The 21,653-nt window shown below is 35.5% G+C and overlaps 1 protein-coding gene across 1 annotated transcript in view; it reads left to right on the forward strand.

Moving 5' to 3' along the window:
* LOC110341506 (complement factor H) overlaps positions 1 to 21,653 on the forward strand; it is a 39,436-nt gene that overhangs the window by 9,076 nt on the left and 8,707 nt on the right. The window contains 10 exon segments of the mRNA XM_040737037.1: positions 6,923 to 7,105; positions 8,298 to 8,474; positions 11,350 to 11,523; positions 12,212 to 12,394; positions 12,484 to 12,663; positions 15,230 to 15,406; positions 17,015 to 17,191; positions 17,376 to 17,585; positions 18,169 to 18,342; positions 21,033 to 21,209. Coding sequence (XP_040592971.1) covers positions 6,923 to 7,105; positions 8,298 to 8,474; positions 11,350 to 11,523; positions 12,212 to 12,394; positions 12,484 to 12,663; positions 15,230 to 15,406; positions 17,015 to 17,191; positions 17,376 to 17,585; positions 18,169 to 18,342; positions 21,033 to 21,209 — 1,812 coding nt within the window.

Raw genomic sequence — 21,653 nt, forward strand, 5'->3', positions numbered from 1 at the left:
CTTAAACGGACCAATACACTCAAATTTCTGTTGTATTTATATTCTTGGATATGTGGTATTACAATGGGGAGTGGCTAATCTACAAGTGGTATGCTCTGAAAGAAATAATACTTTCCTTTTACCAAAAGCCATCGGTTGCCAATGGATCTTCAGCCAATGGGATTCTGTGCCCACCTTCCCCCTTGTGCTGGAATTGGTCTTTCTTGAACATGTAGGCCTTGTACATGCTCTCCCTACCATTTTTAATCCATATGTACATCTTCTTTGTTGTGTCTGGAAAATACTGCTTCCTCATATTCACCTACTTTTTTCCCCTTATGTTCTTTCTACCTCATTTCCAGTGTTCCTTGAGCCTTGACAGGAGATAATGTGATAAAGATATCCAAATAGCACTACACATTTCAGTCTCTTATTGTCTGCATATTGTTCACTTGTAGATATTTTTTGAAAATGCATCTGTCATTCATGAATATGTCATTTTATCATCTCTCTCCTCCCGCCTACTCTACTCCTTTCCTTCCCTCTCAATTTCTTGACCTCTTCTTTTAAGTATAATTGCTTAAAACACACACACACACACACACACACACGAACATGCTTGCACATCCTGCTGAGTCCTTTTAGTGCAGCTTAAATGTCCATGTGATAGGATAACTTATCAGAAAGAGGCTTATTTCTAGTATTGATTACCTGTCACTTTTCACCTAGGGGTAGTGATTGTGGAAATTTCCCCAATGATATTTCTGATATTTTGTGACTGTTGTTTCCCTGTTATATGTGGAAAACACCAACTCATAGCAGACATTCTGGTTCCCTGACTCTCACAGTCCTTTTGTGACTACTTCCAAGAAGATCTGTGAGCATTCAGTATAGAGATTGTCTTGTAAAATGTCTAACTGGGATTGGTAAACCTGCTTTCACTTGCCACAGTAGACACAGTGGATTTTCTTTCACACCCACCACAATCTTTTGAATAACGCAGCAGTGCTTTTATGGAACACTAGCAGCTAATGCTTGAAAGAGGAGACCTGCAGGATTGGAAAATTTTGTCTGATTATTTTGTTGCCTTTTAAATTTTGTTAGACTGGTTTGGGTAGCTTTTCCTCTCCAACTAGAGCATTCAAAATATTGATAAACCACTTCAGGAGTCTTCCTTAAATATGCGGGTGATCAAAAGAATATTCCCATTTGAATACCTCATATCGTTGGTGCTCTGGAAGTCTTTGACCTTACTATTTGGAGTAGGTTTTGTCTCCTCTTCTTCTGCCTCACATTATATTACACTATGGTACACCATGCTGATATTTTACCTTGAAGCTAGAAGATAGCTGTGGAGATGTGCAGAGTTCTACTACAGGTTTCCTTTCTTCTCTGCCTTTCTATGCCACTCTTTGAGAAGAGTGATGTTTGTTGCTTAAGTTCAGTAAATACCTGTAACACAAAGAATAAAATACCCGGAGACAGATATTGGGGTTCAAATGTCAAGTAGAAGGTCAGAAAAGCAAAGCAGACAGCTACTAGCTCTCATCTCCAGCTCAGGCTGAAAAGCCTGATCTATAAGCTCTTTAACAAACCTCAAACTGGCCTATTCTCAGTGTGGCTGGAGAATGAATGCTCCTAATTCAGTGTGGCTAGACAATGAATCTTGCTTCTGTATTATAAACCACTCATGAGTGCTGGGATTAACTATGTGAGATATAATTCTCTTTTAGACTGATTCAATATTGTGTAGATCTTGGTGGACTAGGACACAGAGATCAGTCTACCTCTTAATCCTGAGTCCTAGGAATAAAGGTGTGTTCCACCACCTCCTAGCTTCTGGCTCTGGGATTAAAGGTGCATGTCTGGCTGCTAATGCTTGTAGCTGAGTTTGCTTTCTGAATCTTCAGGCAAGCTTTAATAAATCATAATATATAATAATAATGTATTATTATATGACTACAAATACCCAATATTTTCCTGGTTGGGTTCTTTCTCACTATGTTGTTTTCTTCAAACTTCCTCCTCACATAATGGTAATGGAGCTAATTAAACTTTTGCTACTCTGGAACTCTAGTCCAGTGCTCTTCATCTTCCAATACCTAGCATTGGTAATCTTTAACCATAAGCCACTGTTTCTTCATTGTTCTCAGTCTGACACCCTGTTTTTCTTTTAATTATAATTTTATTACCTTCCCTTACAAGGTCATATAACTTCCTTACTTTTCCCTTGTCTGACTTCTGCTTGATCTTCCGTCATCGTTGTAGGCTTTCAAAATTTGTACTAATGTTGCTATTTACCTTTTTCTAAGTATACAAAGGGAAAACATTTTTTGACTTTCATTCTTAACTCTTTTCCAGCTTTTTCATGGTGTTTCTGTGACTTCACTACACAGTGTTACCTCCTAAATGTTTTGTCTTGTGTTTTCAGTGGCATTTATATAAAATACTTAATGTTTTCTTCTTTGACTTTCTACTTATCCATAAATAAGTAAATATGTATTCTAGGAAGGAATCCAGTAACTACAAAACATATATTTTATACTTTTTAAAATTAATTTTCATATAATATGTCTTCATCTGGTAAATTTCAAAAGGAAATGTTCTTTAGCTTATAAAAATAAAATTAATGTGGCATTCATGTTGAGGTCTTTGATCAATTTGGACTTAAGTTTTGTGCAATAGCAATAGATATGGATCTACCTGAAGTCTTCTACATGCCAGCATCCAGTTATGTCAGCACCATTTGTTGAAGATGCTTTCTTTTTTCCATTGTGCGATTTTAGCTTCTTTGTCAAAAATCAGGTGTTTATAGATGTGTGGGTTAATATCAGGGCTTTCAATTAGATTCCATTGGTCTACCTGTCTATTTTTATGTCAGTACCAAGCCCCTTTCAGGACTATGGCTCTATAATAAAGTTTGAAATCAGTGATGGTGATGCCTCCAGAAGTTCCTTTATTGTACAGGGTTGTTTTAGCTATCCTGGGTATTTTATTTTTCCATATAAAACTGATTATTGTTCTTTCAAGGTCTGTGAAGAATTGTGCCTATAGTTTGATGGGGATTGCATTGAATCTGTAAACTGCTTTTGGCGAGATTGCCATTTTACTATCTTTTCCTGCCTATCCAAGAGCATGAGAAATCTTTCCTTTTTCTGGTATCTTCTTTAATTCTTTCTTTAAAGAAAAAAAATTCTTGTGATACAGGTCTTTTACTTGTTTGATTAGCGTTACCCCAAGGTATTTTATGTTGTTTGTGGAGATTTTAAAGGGTGATGTTTCTCTGATTTCTTTCTCAGTCCATTTACGGTCCGTATACAGTAGGGCTACTGATTTTTTTTAGATAATTTTGATTCTTGTCACTTTGCTGAAAGTGTTTTTCAGTTGTAGGAGTTCCCTGGTAGAATTTTTCAGGTCACTTATGTAAAGTATCATATCATCTGCAAATAGTGAAAGTTTTACTTCTTCCTTTCTAATTTTTATCCCCTTGATCTCCTTTTGTTGTCTTGTTGCTCTAGCTAGAACTTCAAGTACAGTATTGAAGAGGTATGGAGAGAGTGGCCAGCCTTGTATTTTTTCCTGATTTTAGAGGAATTGCTTTTGGTTTAATGTTGGCTGCTGTTTTACTGTATGTTGCTTTTATTATGTTCAGGTATGTTCCTCTCATCCCTGATATCTCCAGGACCTTTATCATGAAGGGGTGTTGAATTTTGTCAAAAGCTTTTTCGTCATCTAGTGAGATGATCATGTGGTTTTTCTTTTGCACTTTGTTTATATGGTGGATTATACTGATGGATTTTCATATGCTGAACCATCCCTGCATCACTGTGATGAAGCCTGCTTGATCATGGTGGATGATTTCTCTCATGGGTTCTTGGATTTGATTTGCCAGTATCTTATTGAGTATTTTTGCATAAAATTCATGAGGGATATTAGTCTGTAGTCCTTTTTTTTAGTTGTGTCTTTTTGTGCCTTGGGTATCAAGGTGATTGTAACCTCATAAAAAGAGTTTGGCAATGAGCCTTTTCATTCTATTGTGTGAAACAATTTAAGGAGTATTGATATTAGCTCTTCTTTGAATTTCTGGTAGAATTCTATACTGAAGCTATCTGGACCTTGACTTTTTTGGCTAGGAGACTTATTATGAATGTTCCTATTTCATTATGGATTTTAGATCTGTTTAAATTGCTTAAGGGAGCCTTCCTGACTCAGCATAAGTGGCAAAAACTGCAAGACTTTTAAGATGTCCCCTGCTAACAATTGTGTGTAGGATAAGCTGGGGTCAGAAATAATCAGCATGCTCTCTGGCAGATTTAGATCTTATTTATAAACGTTTAAGAGTCAAGGCAGTGAGCACAGCTCCCAGTGCTGGTGGTAAAGTACCCCAGCCATCATAGAAAAACAGTGGCTAAAACAGCCTAGGCTTTAATTTTAACAACGTTGTTTAGCATATAAAAGACTCGTGGCCAAAAAAGATAAACATATTCTGTAAAGACTTATTCAGATGAAGAAAAACCTCTAAAAGGCTTACAGTGTTTTAAAAATTATATGTAGTCTTTGGCAAAGAAAAAGAAACATGAAAATTTGTGTAGAAAGAGAGAGAGTGAGAGAGAGAGAGAGAGAGAGAGAGAGAGAGAGAGAGAGAGAGAGAGAGAGAGAGAGAAGGAAGGAAGGAAGGAAGGAAGGAAGAAAGAAAGAAAGAAAGAAAGAAAGAAAGAAAGAAAGAAAGAAAGAAAGAAAGAAGCTGGGCAGTGGTGGCACATGCCTTTAATCCCATCACTCAGAAGCAGAGGAAAGTAGATCTCTGTGACTTCAAGCCCAGCCTGGTGTACTGAGTAAGTTCAAAGGCATCCAAAGTTAAACAGAGAAACCCTTTATAAAAAAAGGGAAAAAATAAAAGTAAAAGAAATAGGGCAATAAAAATCTCTTAAAGATGGAAAATACACAGTCTGGATACTGTATGATATTGTGTTGACTTTGAAATGTTTGACTGCTGAGGAAATAACAACTGCTGAAATAAATGCTGCTGGATCAATCCAACTCAAATATTTAAAAAAATGCCTTGACTTCAAAATTTAAGTATAAGGATATTTTACTTTGGAAAAGAGATTATATTTGTGCTTCCCCAGAAAATAAAAAGCTGTGGATTCCTTCCAGACTAACATGGTTTGGTCAAGCAAGACCCCCTGAAGCAGTGGCCCAGTCAATCCAAAATCCCAAAACAGCTGAGATGATATAGCCACAGACCACTATATCTAGGATTTCTGCGTCTTCTTAGGATCCTTAAGGCAGTGTCCCCAAAGAGCAGGATGCAGTTTGAAGAAAACAATGCCCACATTCCCAAATATTGTTTATAAATGTTTGTTTTCATTTAAATGGGGTTGGTTACACATGGTTAATGATCACAGCCAATTTCTTTTTAATGTAAAAAAGGGAATATGATATAGAAATGAATACTTTATATTTGTGTGGATTTTCATTTATTGATACAAATTTAAGGTCAATTTTGTGATAGGTGTATTTCTCCTCTAGTTTAGGTATTGTGTTTATACATATCTTTTAAAATGTAATGCATAATTAAATACAGATTTTATATAGGAACCTATAATAGTCAAAAATTATAGTGAGGTTAGTTAGGTTTTCTAGATATACAGAAATGTATTTGAGATAGATAGATAGTCTTCAAACCTTTCAAAGACCTACAGAAAATGGCATTTAAAATGGTTTAGGGTTTTCATGACAGTGAGACACAACTGCTCCCGGCACACACACCAATTATGTATGTCAGGAAGGAAATGGGCATCGAAGAATCTCAATATGGATTTTGCCTTCAACATGGCAAGATTTGCCATTTGGGAAAGAAACTGCTCTTGCCTGGGTTATTTGATAAACTAGACATGCATTACCCATAGGAAAGTGACTCGTGAATTTGATGTAAAGTCCTAAAGTGTTTCTGTTTCATGAAACAGTCTGCCAGACATTCTGCAGAACACATAGAAAAATGAGTGACAAACTGCCAATGCATGAGCATAGTTTAAAATTTCCTGCTTTGCTAAAAATTCTGCTAGACACACTGTGGCCTATGGGCCGAAGTTGGATGTACCAAAGTTACAGAAGAACTTTGGGTGACTGTCTAGGGAGCGAGATGTGTCTGTCAATTCTAGTGTTTATATATTATCCTTCTGTGGTTTTAGATGGAGTTGAAGACAGATAAGTTACATATAAGACTTTAGACTCACAATGATAGGATACATGATAGAATATTTTCTTTAAATCTTCCTAATGTTTATGAACTAAATATTATAATTAAAGTTCTTCCTTAATAGCTGTTTTGTTATGTATTTTACTGTGTCAAAGTTAAAACCCTTCTTTTCATTTAGACAGAAAAGAGGAGATGATGGGGAATGTCCTTCTGTGTATATGTTTCTTTTATTGGTTAGTGAATCGTAGAGATACTTAGATTTATAGACATGGGTTAATGATTAAGAATAAGAAACTTTAGCTAAAGGCCAACAGCTTTATAGCAACAACAACAACAAAATTCTTGGTACTGTAGTCTGTAACACTAGTATTTTCTAAGATAATAACCCAAATATAGGAACTAAAATTGGGTAAATGAGTTCTATATATCTAAATGAACCAATTTTCTCTGAGGTTTAAAGTAAGCCCAAGAAAAGAAAACATATTTTTAAGAGTGTTGACATTCTGAGGATTATGGATTCACTTGGACAAATATAATATTTTATGATTAATCTAAATCTTGCTTTGTTAGAAAAAAATTTCACAAAGGATTATGGTTTATCTTTTAAAGTATGGTTGTTTTTCTTAAGCCCAGTAATGTGAATTATTTTGATTAACCATGACTTCATGTGTAAATTAATATTTTATTATTATTTTTACTACTGAGCATACACTCATTTTTTCTTACTTTTTTCCCTTTTAGAGATATGTTCAAAATTAGATATAGAAATTGAGAATGGGTTTCTTTCTGAATCTGATCTTACATATGCTTTAAATAAAACAACACAGTATAGGTGCAAACAGGGATATGTAACATTGAATGGAGAAACATCAGGACCAATTACCTGCCTCCAAAATGGATGGTCAGCTCAACCCTCATGCATCAGTGAGTACTTCATCATATTGCTGCCATTATATTGGTGATGTATGAGTTTGACTTTTTCTCCTGTGAGGTGGCTGATGTTATTTCATTTGAAAGATGAGTTTTAAGCTTCATGGAAAAATATACACCAGCATTTGTTTTTCATTTGGACTCATTTCAGTACTGTAGAATATCAGTTCATTTCCCTTTTCAATGAAAAAAATATATAATTTTAAATCTAGTGAAAGATTCTTTGACCACCTGCCTTTTGAAAAGCTCTTCCTGAATATCAAACCTTTGTTCCTAGATGTATGGTATTCCATATTTCCAGTAAATATTTATCTCCCTGGTCTAAACCCCAGAATATGTAATAACATTATACTATGTATTTAACACTATCTGTTAAGCGCCATCTCAGAATGCTTCCCTCTTAGGAAATTTCCCTGAATGTTTTCCTATTGGAAAGAAAGAAATGTATCAAGATAGCAGCAAATTTTGCTATTTTGAAAGTTTTCCTTATTTTAGATTTCATGAGGTTTTCTAAGAATAATAATTAGTTCAGCTTATCTTGTTTATGAGAAAGCAAGCCAGTTGTATTTTTAATAACTATTAAATACACCTTAAATGAAAAGGAAATTGAAGATAGTGACTAATTTTTTAATTTTTCTTTTTTGAAATCTATTGTGTGTTTACAGGATCCAATTAAAGGAAAAACAATAAAGATTATCCCATGTAATATTCATTCATATTACCTTATAATTAAGAAGACTTTATTGGATTTTCTTATTGTAAAAGAGAAAACACTTGCAACAATACAATAAATGCAAGAATATCAACTTTTCTATATTTTATGGGTCATTATAACTACTAAATATGTGACCTGAATTCACAAAATGCTATTATACTGCACCAAAAATATATTGCATGTGTTTATTTATTTGTGGTATGTGATAAATATCAGCAAAATTGAGCTGAGAAATTGTTTTTAAAATAGTGTTTTACAAAAACTTATTTGAGGTTATAAATACAATATAATACATTACAATGTAATGATTGTTTCAGCAAAATGATTTGCTGTTGGTTCTCTAAAGATGTTTCTATACAATATTTAATTTGTTAACATATATTAACCTATGAATATTTTGTTCTCGTGGAAATTATTAAGATTGTCCTCTGACACATTAGAAATGAAGTCTTCCATTTTATTTTGCATTAGAGTCTTGTGATAGGCCTATATTTGATAATGCTGGAACTAAAAATAATAGCACATGGTTTAAACTCAATGACAAATTAGACTATGAATGTCATGCTGGATATGAAAACAAATATAGAGATACCAAGGGCTCCATAACATGCAATTATGATGGATGGTCTGATAAACCCTCATGCTATGGTGAGTACTACTTTGTATTGAATTTTACAAAATAAAACTTAATATTTATATGTTGCTTAAAAATGAATTTCTGAGAATTTTCCTTCTTATTTAATGTAATCTAGGAGAAAGGAAGAAAAATGTCAAAGATGATCATATTGTTTTTATTATTGCATCACATTCATTTATTTATCCTGTGTGTGTACATGCATGCATGTGTGTGTCTATGAAGGTGTGCACACTGAGTGGAAAAATAAAAGCACTGAGGACTTGACTGCTCCTAGATATGTGTGGAGGAGAATGTTTATTGTAGATATGAGGGAGAACACAGCCAGAGGAATCTGGAAGAATCCAGACTGAACCAGGCAATGAGAGGTGTGAGAGAGCAAGACGAGAAGAGAAGAAACTGAGCAAAGAGAGTACCTGGGAACCCAGAAATCCTGAAGGAAAGAGATCGCATATTCAAAATGGCTGAGTTGTATATGGAAGAGCAACTGGGACAAGGACAGTGAAACTCAGGGTCTGGAGAGGCTGGAGGTAGGGGTCGGGTGGGGGATGTGCTGAGAAGTGCTGAGAGGAGCCAGGCCCTGTAACAAGTGCTGGTGATGCTGAGAGGGACTGGTCAGTATCTGCTTTGATGTGTTAAATAAGCACCTGAGTTAGTCATTCATCCTGAGTTTGAGAACTAACACACACCATATTTATGCAGATATCAGAAAGTCGATGATAGGCAGCTCCCTCTGTTCACCATGGCATTCCCAGGGATTGAACCTAGGTCACCAGACTTGGAGGTCAGCATTAGCACTGACTGAGCCACCTCACTTCCCTGATTTTCTATTTGTAAATAACATATTCATGAGATGTAGATGACACATGCTTGTGATTCCAGCATTTAGGAGCAAGCACAGGACAGTTCGTGTGTCAGGATATTAAGTTCCTGTTTCAAAAAAAATCAAAGTATCTTAAAATCAGGATTCCTTCATATGACCTGTGTATATCACATCTCTGACTAAAGTATAATTGTTTTATTATCATAAATTCAAGCTTTTAATAATTTAAACTAAGACTCAATTACCAAAGTTATGATTTGAATTGTGAAACAAAGTAATTCAAACATGAACAGCGTGAAGGAAGAGGAGATAGGAATATTGGAATAGTAAAAATTAAACATTAAAAGGATAACAGCAGAGACTGTGAAACTTGATTGGCAGTTCAAGGGCCTCAAGCAGAATTCACTAAGGATGTCTGTGTGTGGTACACACCTCTAATTTTAGGACTTGCAAGGTAGAGGACTGAGGGTATTGAATTCCACAACAATCCAGGTGAAGTGACTCTAGCCAGCCTGGTGGTGGCAAACATGGTTCTACCAGGCTTTGCCCTTCTCTCCAATTGCCTATGCCTGCCTAAAAAACATTAAATTATATTCCTATAACTAACCTCCAGGATCTTCTCCTGAGACTTGACCACCTAGGTCCAGCTATCAAATATTGGAGTTCAGCAATCAAAAGTCCTCTTTGGTTCACCTAATTAATAGACCCAATTAAAATTAAACACCTCATCCTAGCAAGGGGTCTACCTTTACAAGCTGCCATATTCCTAGGTGCCATGTGTGTCTTCTCTCTAGGACAAATACCCCTTCTCACTTTACCTTGCTCCCTTTCCTTTCTCCCTTGTCCTCTATCTTCTTTCTCCTGTCTTTGTCTCTTTATTTCTTGCCCTTTTTCCCTCTGGGACAAATAAATATTTTTGCTGAGCACTTGGTTTTGGGGTGTCTTGAGCACTGGGTTACGTAGGAAGACCTATCATAAAGAAAGAGAAACAAGTATCTCCAATTTAAAAAAAATCAAAATAAAAAAATAATTAATTTCTCTCTGATTATAAGCAGTATAAAATTATGAATCATGGTTCTCTAGAATACAATGAAATACTAAAACAGAATGCAGATGTAGGAATATTAGTTGAGTTGGACAATACCTGGCTAGCTCATAACCTAAGGATCAGTCCTAGAATTACAAATATAAAATGGAAAAAATGGTATTTTTCACTGTAACACAGAGTATTATGATAATTTCTATAAAATTACGAAAAATACGTAGACACAGATACAAAAAGAACATCTCTAAATTATTGTAATTGTATAATAGAATGTTTGTGGTTAGTCTAAAACTCAATATTAGAATAAAGGAAGTATTTGGCGAGTGTTCCCAAGGGTCTCATACACTAAGGATGTCCCATTCCTCTGAGTTGAATCTCTATCCACACTATAAATTTTTAAATACCAGTTTAAAAGCATTTCTTTAAAATCTGTTGCTGGTTACATACTAACAATTGACTTTTGAAAGTATGAATTATCTTATATGTATCACCCTAATTTTAAAATTGTGAACGTTAATTTATAAACTAGTGAGGAGGGAAATATCAAGGAAGAAAAATATCTAAGTTATTTTTTGTAAAAATAATGCCAAATATTGAAGAAAATTTTACTTTTAATGACAAATATCACACATCCCTAATTTGAGTCTGAATAATTAGCAATTAGTTATTAATTAGAAATGGAAGTACAATGAAGTAGTTTGAGTAATATGTTTTGCACATGTTTCTTACTTTCATTAATGTAAAATATACTAATTATATGTTACTAAGTTCATATGCATTAGAACTGATTTTATATGATATACTTTCTCAATTATATTAAACTGAAAAAATATTTTACAATATATTGCACCATCTTAGATTTCTCAGAGACTTCTGTATAGATTGGGTATTATATCAAAATTAATATGCAGCATTTTTCATGAGGAGGAGGGTAACTGATGCTTCCCTGTGACTGTATTTGAGATATATAAAACCTACTTAACATTAATTAATTGTATATTATGATTATTTTACTTTACAGAAAGAGAATGTAGCATTCCATTAATAGAAGCACACTTAGTTGTCAGTCCCAAGAAAGAAAAATATAAAGTTGGAGATTTGTTGAAATTTTCTTGCCGACGAGGACACAGAGTTGGACCAGATTCAGTACAATGCTACCACTTTGGATGGTCCCCTAGTTTCCCAACATGTAAAGGTCAGTATCTGTTTTACATTTGATGAAATATGATCAGAAGTTTATATTCCATCTCCTAATATTCCCCAGTCTCCCATTATGTCTGTAGTCTTAAGCATATACATAGACAGCCATGATCAAGCTATGTGGTGTGTGACTAATACACACCCACTCCAGGCTAACTTGCTTCTTAAAATGTGTATGAATATGTTTATACATACAAGCATGACAGCTGTGACTACAAAGATTTCTTTCTTTTTATCTAGATTACCATTAATGCTGGCATAGAATCTTTCCAAATGTTATGAAAACAGATTTTTAGTAATTAAATATTGTATATTAAAAAATGAAACATTAATAGATGTTAAGTACAATAATGATATTTTTCAATAAAGTGGTAACTATATGATAAAATATTGCCAGAAAATAGTAAAATTATGAAATTGATACAACTACAATTGCTGACTGGTTTGCATTCATCTTCAAGGTATCATGTTTATCATACTTTGTTCTGCCCTCAATATGCTTTCAATTTATTTTAACAGGCATATTACAGTTGAAAATGTGAGTCTAGTATAATATTACTTATTTAGAAAAGTGTTATAAAAAGTGATATGGGAAGACAGTTTTTAAAATTTTTCCATGTTCTAGAGTGTTAGACTGTAAGATGGGCATTTTCATTTACACTTACACAGTATTTCCACAATAGGTCAAGTGGGATCATGTGACCAACCTCCTGAACTCCTCAATGGGGAAGCTAAGGGAACAAAGAAAGAAGAATATGGTCATGGTGAGGTGGTGGAATATGATTGCAAGCCTAGATTTCTACTGAAGGGACCCAGTAAAATCCAGTGTGTAGATGGAAAGTGGACAACCTTGCCAATATGTGTTGGTAATTAAAGTGCTAATATTTAAATACTATTTTATATCTCATGTGATGCCTTAATCTTGAATACAGTTTTGTGAAACATCTGTCCACAGAGGAGGAAAGAATATGTGGAGATATTCCTGAACTAGAGCATGGATCTTCTCAGTTTTCTGTCCCTCCCTATCATCATGGAGATTCAGTGGAGTTCACCTGCATAGAAGACTTCACAATGATTGGACGTGGGTCAGTTTCATGCATTAGTGGAAGGTGGACTCAGCTCCCTCAGTGTATTGGTAAGGTTATGTGCCTCAAATTGATACTTCATGAAGTATAATATTTTATTGCAATAATATTTCCCAATATATTTTTGTAGTTGTAATCTTAGAAATATCTAGTCTTTTTTTTTTTTTTTGGTTTTTCGAGACAGGGTTTCTCTGTGGCTTTGGAGGCTGTCCTGGAACTCACTTGGTAGTCCAGGCTGGTCTCGAACTCACAGAGATCCGCCTGCCTCTGCCTCCCAAGTGCTGGGATTAAAGGCGTGCGCCACAAATATGAATCCAAACATTTATTGTTATAATTTGATGCATGTCTACAGATTTATGGAAACTACTAATACAATCAGACAATATTTGTTATCTTCAGTCAAATCTAGTTGTCAGTTATAAATCTTCATGTGATCCAAGAAGATATGACCATGTCAGAAAAACATCGTTGCTGTTATTATATGGCACTCTCCTTACATGTCACAGAAAGATAAGGAATAAAGTGTGCAAATTACCTATTTTCTATTCTGCCACAGCAATTTTTTTCTGTCATAACTTCTACAATGCTTTGTAGAGTGTTGTCTTCCCACCAGCCTGGTTCCAGAGCCGCATGAGTCCCAAATAAACACACAAGAGGCTATATTAATTATAAATCTGTTGGCTATTTTCTTGGTTTCTTACTGGCTATCTCTGACTTAAGTATTTACCCCAAAATTGTTCATCTAAGTATTTCTCTTACTGGAGAAAGGGGTCAGGACCTCTTATTCCTATGGAGGCTACATCATGACTGAGTCTGTCTCTCTTTCCCAGAATCCTCCTTGACTCCTGGTCCCACTTATCTTGCTTCCCCCTATTGGCCTACAGTGCTTTATTGACATATACACAGACTTCTTTCTATTCTACATGCTGCAAGCTGAAGTCAGTGTGATGTGGGTATGGTCCTAGATCCTTTGATTGACTGTATAAGCTAGCCATACCAAAAAGTTTGGGATTGGATGGAAGGCATAGGTGACTTCAGTGCTGTGGGATAATGCTTTTGTATACTGTAAACACTCATATTGGTTTAATAAAACAGTGATTTCCAGTAGCCAGAAAGGAAGTATGGGGGCAACCAGATGAGGAGAAGAGAAAAAGCAGAGATGCAGTCATTAGAGGAAAACGAGATGAGAATGCCTTAATACTGATAAATGGTTCCAATCCATGTGGCTAAACATAGATAAGAATTATGGGTTAATTTAAGTTGTAAGAGTTTGTTAGTAATAAGCTTGAGCAACACGTAAAACAGTTTATCATTAATATAAGCCTCTGTGCACATATTTGGGATTGAACAGCTGCAGGATCCAGTGAGACAGACACTTTCATCTACACTTTGGTCAACAATAACTCCCCCCTTTTTTTAGCGTTTGAGTATTTATTGAATAGCTGAAAGCATTTGGTGCCTACATATACTTTCCACTGAAACTGTGGTTTTTCTTAGAGTATTCCTGTGCCGTTACTCTAAAATCATCATGGGTGTCCAGTCTTTACTATTCATTGCAGTTTTGGGTGTTCAGTTATGCCATGGAAATGTAGATCTCTCTTAGAAAAGGCACTTATACTTATGTTGCCTAATGATTATGTTCTTTATATACAGAAGTCCTACCAACTCCATAACAGTTTTTCGTGTAAACTAATACCACTACTGCTTATTAATCCTGACTCTTTTTGCTAAACAAGCACACTTTTTTTGTAAAAATTCTACCATTGAGCCTTAAAACCGGTGCCCATCACTACTTTAAAACTGTTTAACTAAAAATTTCGTATGGCAGAAAAATCAGATATAATGTCAGACATAAAACTCCATTCTGTATTATAAGTTATGAAGTTCTGCTTTATCATCTGTTCAGACTTTAGAAATTTTATTCTGATGATTGATCTGCCTGTAGTCATCTCAGATGATCCTCTCTAGCTATCAAAATCTGTACTACAACGTTAAATTTACAGTACAAACATTTTTTATCCTGCCACATTCTTACAAGTCTTCATATATTTTGCTTTTCTGAATGAATAAGAAATTCTTTCAGAAACAAATCAACCACACAGCCACCATGCTTTCTTGACTATAGGTCTCCCCCACCACTTCCTTTACACAACATTAAGTGTTCCCTTCCTATGCAGCAATCTTAAGGAAGGAACTAATTCTCAAGTGTCTTGAGTGCTTGAATTACTCTGGTCAATAATTTAAACATTGTTTAATAAAGCAACTTTCGTACTTTGGCTAATTACTTACTTTCATTTGCTCTATCCATCCTAATCTCTCTCTACATTTCCAATTATTAACAAATTATTTGCATGACATATACTGAAGTGTTCTCAATTTCAAAAAGAACTCACATCTTTACTAAGTAGTTCACATATATGGCATAGAAAAAGTCCATATATACCCCTTATTTAACTTATAATACAACCAAACATCTTTATTACTAAGAAATACTATTGGCAGAATTTATAAGTATAAATCATAGTTTCACAGCTATTTTTAATTTTTACTTTTTATGTAGTAGCTATATCACTTCTTGTAATTGTCTTTATTTTTCATGCAACTATTTTCATACAGCAACAAATCAACTGGAGAAGTGCAAAGTGACAAGATTAACTGCAATAGAGGCAATACTCCATAAAAAGACTGAATTTGATCATAACTTTAGAGTGAGTTACAAATGTGGAAGAAAGCAGGAGTATGAACACTCAGTCTGCATCAATGGAAGATGGGATCCTGAACCAACCTGTACAAGTAAGGTCTTTGTAGTCTTTTCGCACCTGTAATACTAGTAGTTCCTAAAACAATGTAAGTTTTTGAGTATTTCATATGGGATTCCTGTATTTATACCATTTCTACCTCCCCCTCTTTCTACTCCATCTTGTTTCTATAAATTTAGTATTTTTCTTATGTGTTTGTGCTAAGGAATAAATGTTTGGTTATTATTGGATAACATACTGGTTAACTATCTGATCCTGTAAAAAGACTGATTCTCCCTCTCTAGATAGCAATTAGGGAAAGGTCTTTATGATTTTCTCCATCCATGTCAACATGTCAGTTGTGGTGTTGTCATAATGCAGTCCTTGTTTAGGTGACCATGCCTCTGAGATTTCATGGGTTCAAATATCCTGCCATATAAGAATACACTGTATCATTACAGACTACTAGAAAAAAAACAGTTTCTTGTAGAGTAGATCATTCAGAAATTGGTAACTGTTATATCTGTTAGTGAGCTGCAATGTAAAATACTCAAGCAAACTTGTTCACTGAATTCACACTATGTTCCAATGCCCTTGATCCTAGAGTCCCATTATTTCAATTCTTTTCTTTTCTTTTCTTTTCTTTTTGAGGCAGGGTTTCTCTGTGTTGTTTTGGAGCCTGTCCTGGAACCTGCTCTGTAGACCAGGCTGGTCTCGAACTCACAGAGATCCACCTGCCTTTGCATCCTAAGAGCTGGGATTAAAGGCATGCTCCAGCAACGCCCAGCTTTCAATTATTTTCTTACAACAAATGTGCTATGCCATTCCACTACCTATCCATGCATGTCCGTATGAATGTAATGTTAATCAAATAATCTATTTATTCTTTTAATAATTGACCTCTTTATATAGGAAACTGACCCATATGACATCTCTAATTCCATGTAATACTGAAGAGTTCTCCAGCATTTTTGCTTCCCTATCAGTACTTGTCATTGCCATTTAGGAGACCAGGCCTCACTTAATGGTTTAAACTGTATCTTAAAGACTAAAATTCATGCCTTTAATCCCAGTGCACGCCTTTAATCCCAGCACTCGGGAAGCAGAGGCAGGCAGATCTCTGTGAGTTCGAGGCCGGGCTGGACCAACAACATCCAAAACAATATAGAGAAACCCTGTCTCGTAAAACCAAAAAAAAAAAAGACTAAAATTCACAGAAAGTATTCCCAAGACAAAATCAACTAATTGCACACATTTTCATGAAGTAGATATGTTGTTTTGTAGTTGCCTCTGGTGTTATTATTTCTGATATTGTTTTGTTAATAGGGTGAAGTAAAGTGGTAATTCTTTCTCCTTCCTGTATTGCTGACTAATTGTTAAAATAATGTAGAAAATGCATTTACTACATGTATTAATACCTTTCTAGTTATTCTACTCTGCCAGCAGAAACAGAAGAAAAATTAGTAGTAATAACTATTAATAAAGAACACTTTCATGTTATTAATCTGAAAGAGGAATATGAGATGTCTCGACTTTATAGTTACTTAGACAATACTTTCCAAAAGTATAAAGTATACAAATATTACATTGACATAATTACCTCAATTAATGAAGATACATTCTTTAGTCAATAGCTCTGATTTCAAATGTTTTTTACGAGTAGAGAAAGAATCCTGCCCTCCTCCACCACAGATTCCAAATGCCCAAGTGATAGAAACCACAGTGAAATATTTGGATGGAGAAAAAGTATCTGTTCTTTGTCAAGACAATTACCTAATACAGGACACAGAAGAAATGGTGTGCAGAGATGGAAGGTGGCAGTCATTGCCACAATGCATCGGTCAGTAGCAATGGCTTGTTTTACAACATTATTTCTTGGAATACTGAGGAGAATTCAAGTGGGAGGGGGGTTTAAATACTAGGGATTAACCTAAAAATTATGGAGATGTAATTCAGTTTATTTTTATTTTCCAATATACACATCTTATCTATGCTTCAGTAATTCATTTCTGTTCTTCATATAGCAAAAATTCCATGTTCCCAACCCCCTGAAGTAGACCACGGATCTATTAAATTTCCCAAATCGTCAGCAGATAGGAGACACACAGTTGAATCCAGAAGTTATGACCATGGCACTACACTCAGTTATGTTTGTGATGATGGTTTTAGGATGGCTGAGGATCATGGGGTAACCTGCCACATGGGAAAGTGGAGCTCTCCACCTCATTGTGTCGGTGAGAACAGCATGAAAATTCAATTTTGGTTTTGGAAAAAGTCTTTACCAATTATCTGCTCTCATCAAAATCAGGAGAAAGCATTATTTAGATTGGCACAGATAATTGTCTTTATTTATTATCAACAAGTTACTGTTTGCACAGTCCAGTATTTACTGCTCATATTAATTGTATTGCTTGTCTTTAAATCTTTAACTCTTGCCTTTCTGTTTTGGAATATGATGCATAGTCGACTGACTTAACTTGCTTATTCAAGTTGTAGTTTTTGATTTGCCATAAGGTTTTTAGCTCAGTGTCTTTTTCTAACAAAGTACTGCACCTGCAGTATATGATGGTGTGTTTCCTGAAATTATTTTTTCTTTGTGTTTTTATTCTTTTTGTCACTCATAGTTTGTCAGACATTTGGATGTCAAGGCCTTGCTCAGTGCTGAAGCAGTTTAACAGACGCAGAGCAATGGAAGGTTGTCTTAGGAAGCTCTGCTCACCTAGTCTGCGAAGGCACATTTTGCTTGTTAACAGAAAATCACACACAAGCAAGTTTCTGAATAATTTCACTCTGTTCCTCTCATTGTGTTATTTTCAGGACTTCCTTGTGGACCTCCACCTTCCATCCTTCATGGGATTGTGTCTCATGAACTAGACATTTACCAACATGGGGAAGAGGTGAAATACAGTTGTTCTGAAGGATTTGGAATTGATGGACCAGCATTTATTAAATGTTTAGGAGGAAAGTGGTCCCAGCCACCAGACTGCATAAGTATAGTTTTACTTTCATTCTTTTTTTGTACAAAATATGTACCAATATTTTATTACTCAACTTGTAACTTCTCCATTCCTAACTCAGGTTTCCATGCAGATTAACACACATGCACAGATGGATACATGGCTTCTACCAGAAAACAATATGATTTCAAAGTATCAAGAAAACACTTAGTAAATGGACTTTATTTTGTCACACTCTAGTCAGACTTAGTACCTATTTGAAAAATTTTCAACAGGCCATATGACTGATTATGTGCTAGGTTCTCAGTGCTCTTCACTAACTGATTTGGTAGTTCTTGAATTTTATCATAAAATAAGTACCTTTTGGTTCTTGCTATGTACAAAAACAGATCAGATGAAGAAAACATTTATTAAATCATTACAATTAACATTTTCCTGCTAAGTTTAATTTATTAAATAAAAAGTGTTATAGGACCTTCTAAAACTATTTTCCAACCCATATTCTTTTTGACATTTTAGAAGAGTGCTGTTAGGAAATTCTTTGTCATCTGTGGAAAACTCAAACGTTAATGTCAACAAAGAAATCTCAACTTTTATAGGTATGCACACCAGGAAATGCAATAATTAGAAGATAATAAATATGAGGGAAATCAGACTTTCAGAGAAAGAACCGAGTATAAAAAGATGAAAGTCCTTAGATTTTGTTTTCTTCTGTCTTACATCAATTGGCTCCTTGGTGCCTGAGCAGGAACTTGAACCGTAGATGTGCTCCTCCTTTTCCAAAGGTCTTATATTCCTTCCCTACTACTTAATTGTGACCACACCCAAGCAAGCATGGTCAGTGGTGCAGGTGACTAAGTTCTCTCCCTACAGAATGTCAGCTAGTGAAACCTAACTGAGTTTACAGAAGTTACAGTATCATGCAAAATGAGCAAAATGTAGTACAAATAAATGCACCAGCATTTGGGGCTGGCCAGAGGGTCACAGTGACAAATTTTCCTCTTTATATTGAAAATAGATTTTTTCTCGCATAAACACATTATATTTCCTTCTTCTTCTACTTCTTCCAGTTCCTCCCCACCTCCTGTCCCAATTGCATCCATCCCCTTTCAGTCTTTTATTAGAAAAGAAACAGACGTCTAAGGAATAATAATAAGACAAAACAAACACATTGTAATGAGGCAAAACAATCTGATGGAAAAGAGCTGAAGAAAAGACCCAAGGAACTGATATAGACATAAAGCACCACTCACTCACAAATTCAACCAGAAAAGCAATAAACTGGAAACCACAATATATATTCCAAAGATCTATAGAGTAAAAAGGGAGAAAACAATAAATATCTCTCTTTTTACTCTATAGGTGGTGAACACCAGGCTGGAAAAACCCACAGAAACAGCTGCCCTGAACAAGGGGGACCTCAGAGACCCCCAGAATGATAGCTGGGAAACCAGCATAGGACTGACCCAGACCTCTTGAATGCGGATGTCAGTTTGGAGATCTGGTTAATATATGGAGCCTCTGGTAGTGGATCAGTATTTATCCCTAGTACATGAATGAACTTTGGGAGCCCATTCCACATAGAGGGGTATTTTCTCAGCTTAGACACACAGGGGAGGGTCTACGCCTTGCTCCAAATGATATGACAGACTTTGAAGATCCCCCAAGGAAGGTCTCTCCCTCACTGGGGAGCACAAAGGCGATGGGATAGAGGGTTAATGAGGGGCAGAGAAGGAGGGGAGGGAGAGGAAACTGGAATTGACATATAAAACCAGATGGTTTCTAATTAAAGAAAAAGAAAAAACCAAAGAGAACAAAAAAGAAAACAATAAATAAAATAAAACAAAAACAAAATAAAAATAAATTTTAATTCAAAAAGAAAAAAAGGAAAGCCCTAAAATGACATTATGAGGCCAAGAACCTCCAAAGGTCTTTGAGTTTGCTTTAGGCAGCCAACGCTTAGAATACTTTTTTCTCATGTAATTCTTCCCTGCTGAACTCTAAATTTTCATCTGCAAGTAGTTATCAATTGGAGAGTGCTTCTGGGTTAGAGGTGGTGGCATATGTCAACTTCTTCTTTCAGCTCTAGACCCCATCTGGTGCAGATTGGTCAAAGTCAAGTGCATGCTGCCTCAGTCTCTGTGAGTTCCTGTGTACATCAATCTTGTTCATTTACAGAATCGTGTTTTAATGGTGTCCACTAGCCTTTCTGGTCCTTAAACTCTTCCTGTAGTCTCCTCTTTTGTGTGCATCCTTGAGCCATGTGGGAAGGCATTGGATGGAGACATTCCATTTAGGGTTGAGTGTTCCAATGTCTGTACATAATATATAGATTTGGATATCTGTATTTGTTCCTATCCCTGCAGGACAAGCTTCTCTGATTACAGCTGAGTAAGTCACGAATCAATGAGTGTAAAAGAATGTCATGTGGATTCCATTTATTGCTATGGGTTTTGTTTTTATGAGAAGTATTTGTTTCACAGTAGTATTAGGTCCCTGGCTATCTACAGTGATTTTCTTTCTAGTTCCATCCATTTACCTGTGAATTTCATGATTTCTTTGTGTGTGTGTATATGTGTGTGAATGTGTGTGTCTGTGTGTCTGTGCAAACATACCACATTTTCTTTATCCATTCATAAGTTGAGAAATATATTTGGAATCTTATGTGTTAATTAAATACTAAAGATTAACAAATAGGTAGTAATACTTTCTTTTTCTCTTTAGATAATTCCTGTGGGGATCCACCACATGTGGAAAAAGCTAGAATTGTAACAAGACCCATGACTAAATATCCATCCAATGAGAGAGTACGGTATGAATGTAATAAACCTTTTGAAATATTTGGGGAAGTAGAAGTGATGTGTCTTAATGGGATTTGGACAGAACCACCAAAATGCAAAGGTAGGTCATCATATTTCCCAATATTTATTTGATAATGTAATTTTGCTTCTGTACATTAGAGAAAACATGGTGAAGTGATTCTTATGAGAAACATTTACTTGCAAGTGCTCATTGCAATGAGTCTGGTTCATTGCATTGGTCTAGTTCACAACCTGTGGCTTCTTCTGCACACTTGATACTGGTCTCTCACTGGAACTTCTCTAAGATACTCTGTTGTTTCTCTATGTCGTGGAGATCCTGCAGCTTTGTATCTGCAGGACTGGCTCCTTCATGTGTGCTCCAACAGTTCATAGATGGGGTGGAGGCTGGTGTGGATCTTATAGCCCTGGTGGTAGCTGGGTTGGTCAGATAGCCATCTCTCCTTTATTCTCACCCACCAAGGAGAGCTCTCCAGCACTGCCTCAGTTAGCTCACCTAATTAAGTAGGCAGCACGGATTGGGGGC

The sequence above is a fragment of the Mesocricetus auratus genome, unplaced genomic scaffold, assembly GCF_017639785.1.
Source record: "Mesocricetus auratus isolate SY011 unplaced genomic scaffold, BCM_Maur_2.0 Super-Scaffold_100676, whole genome shotgun sequence".
Taxonomy (NCBI): Eukaryota; Metazoa; Chordata; class Mammalia; order Rodentia; family Cricetidae; genus Mesocricetus; species Mesocricetus auratus.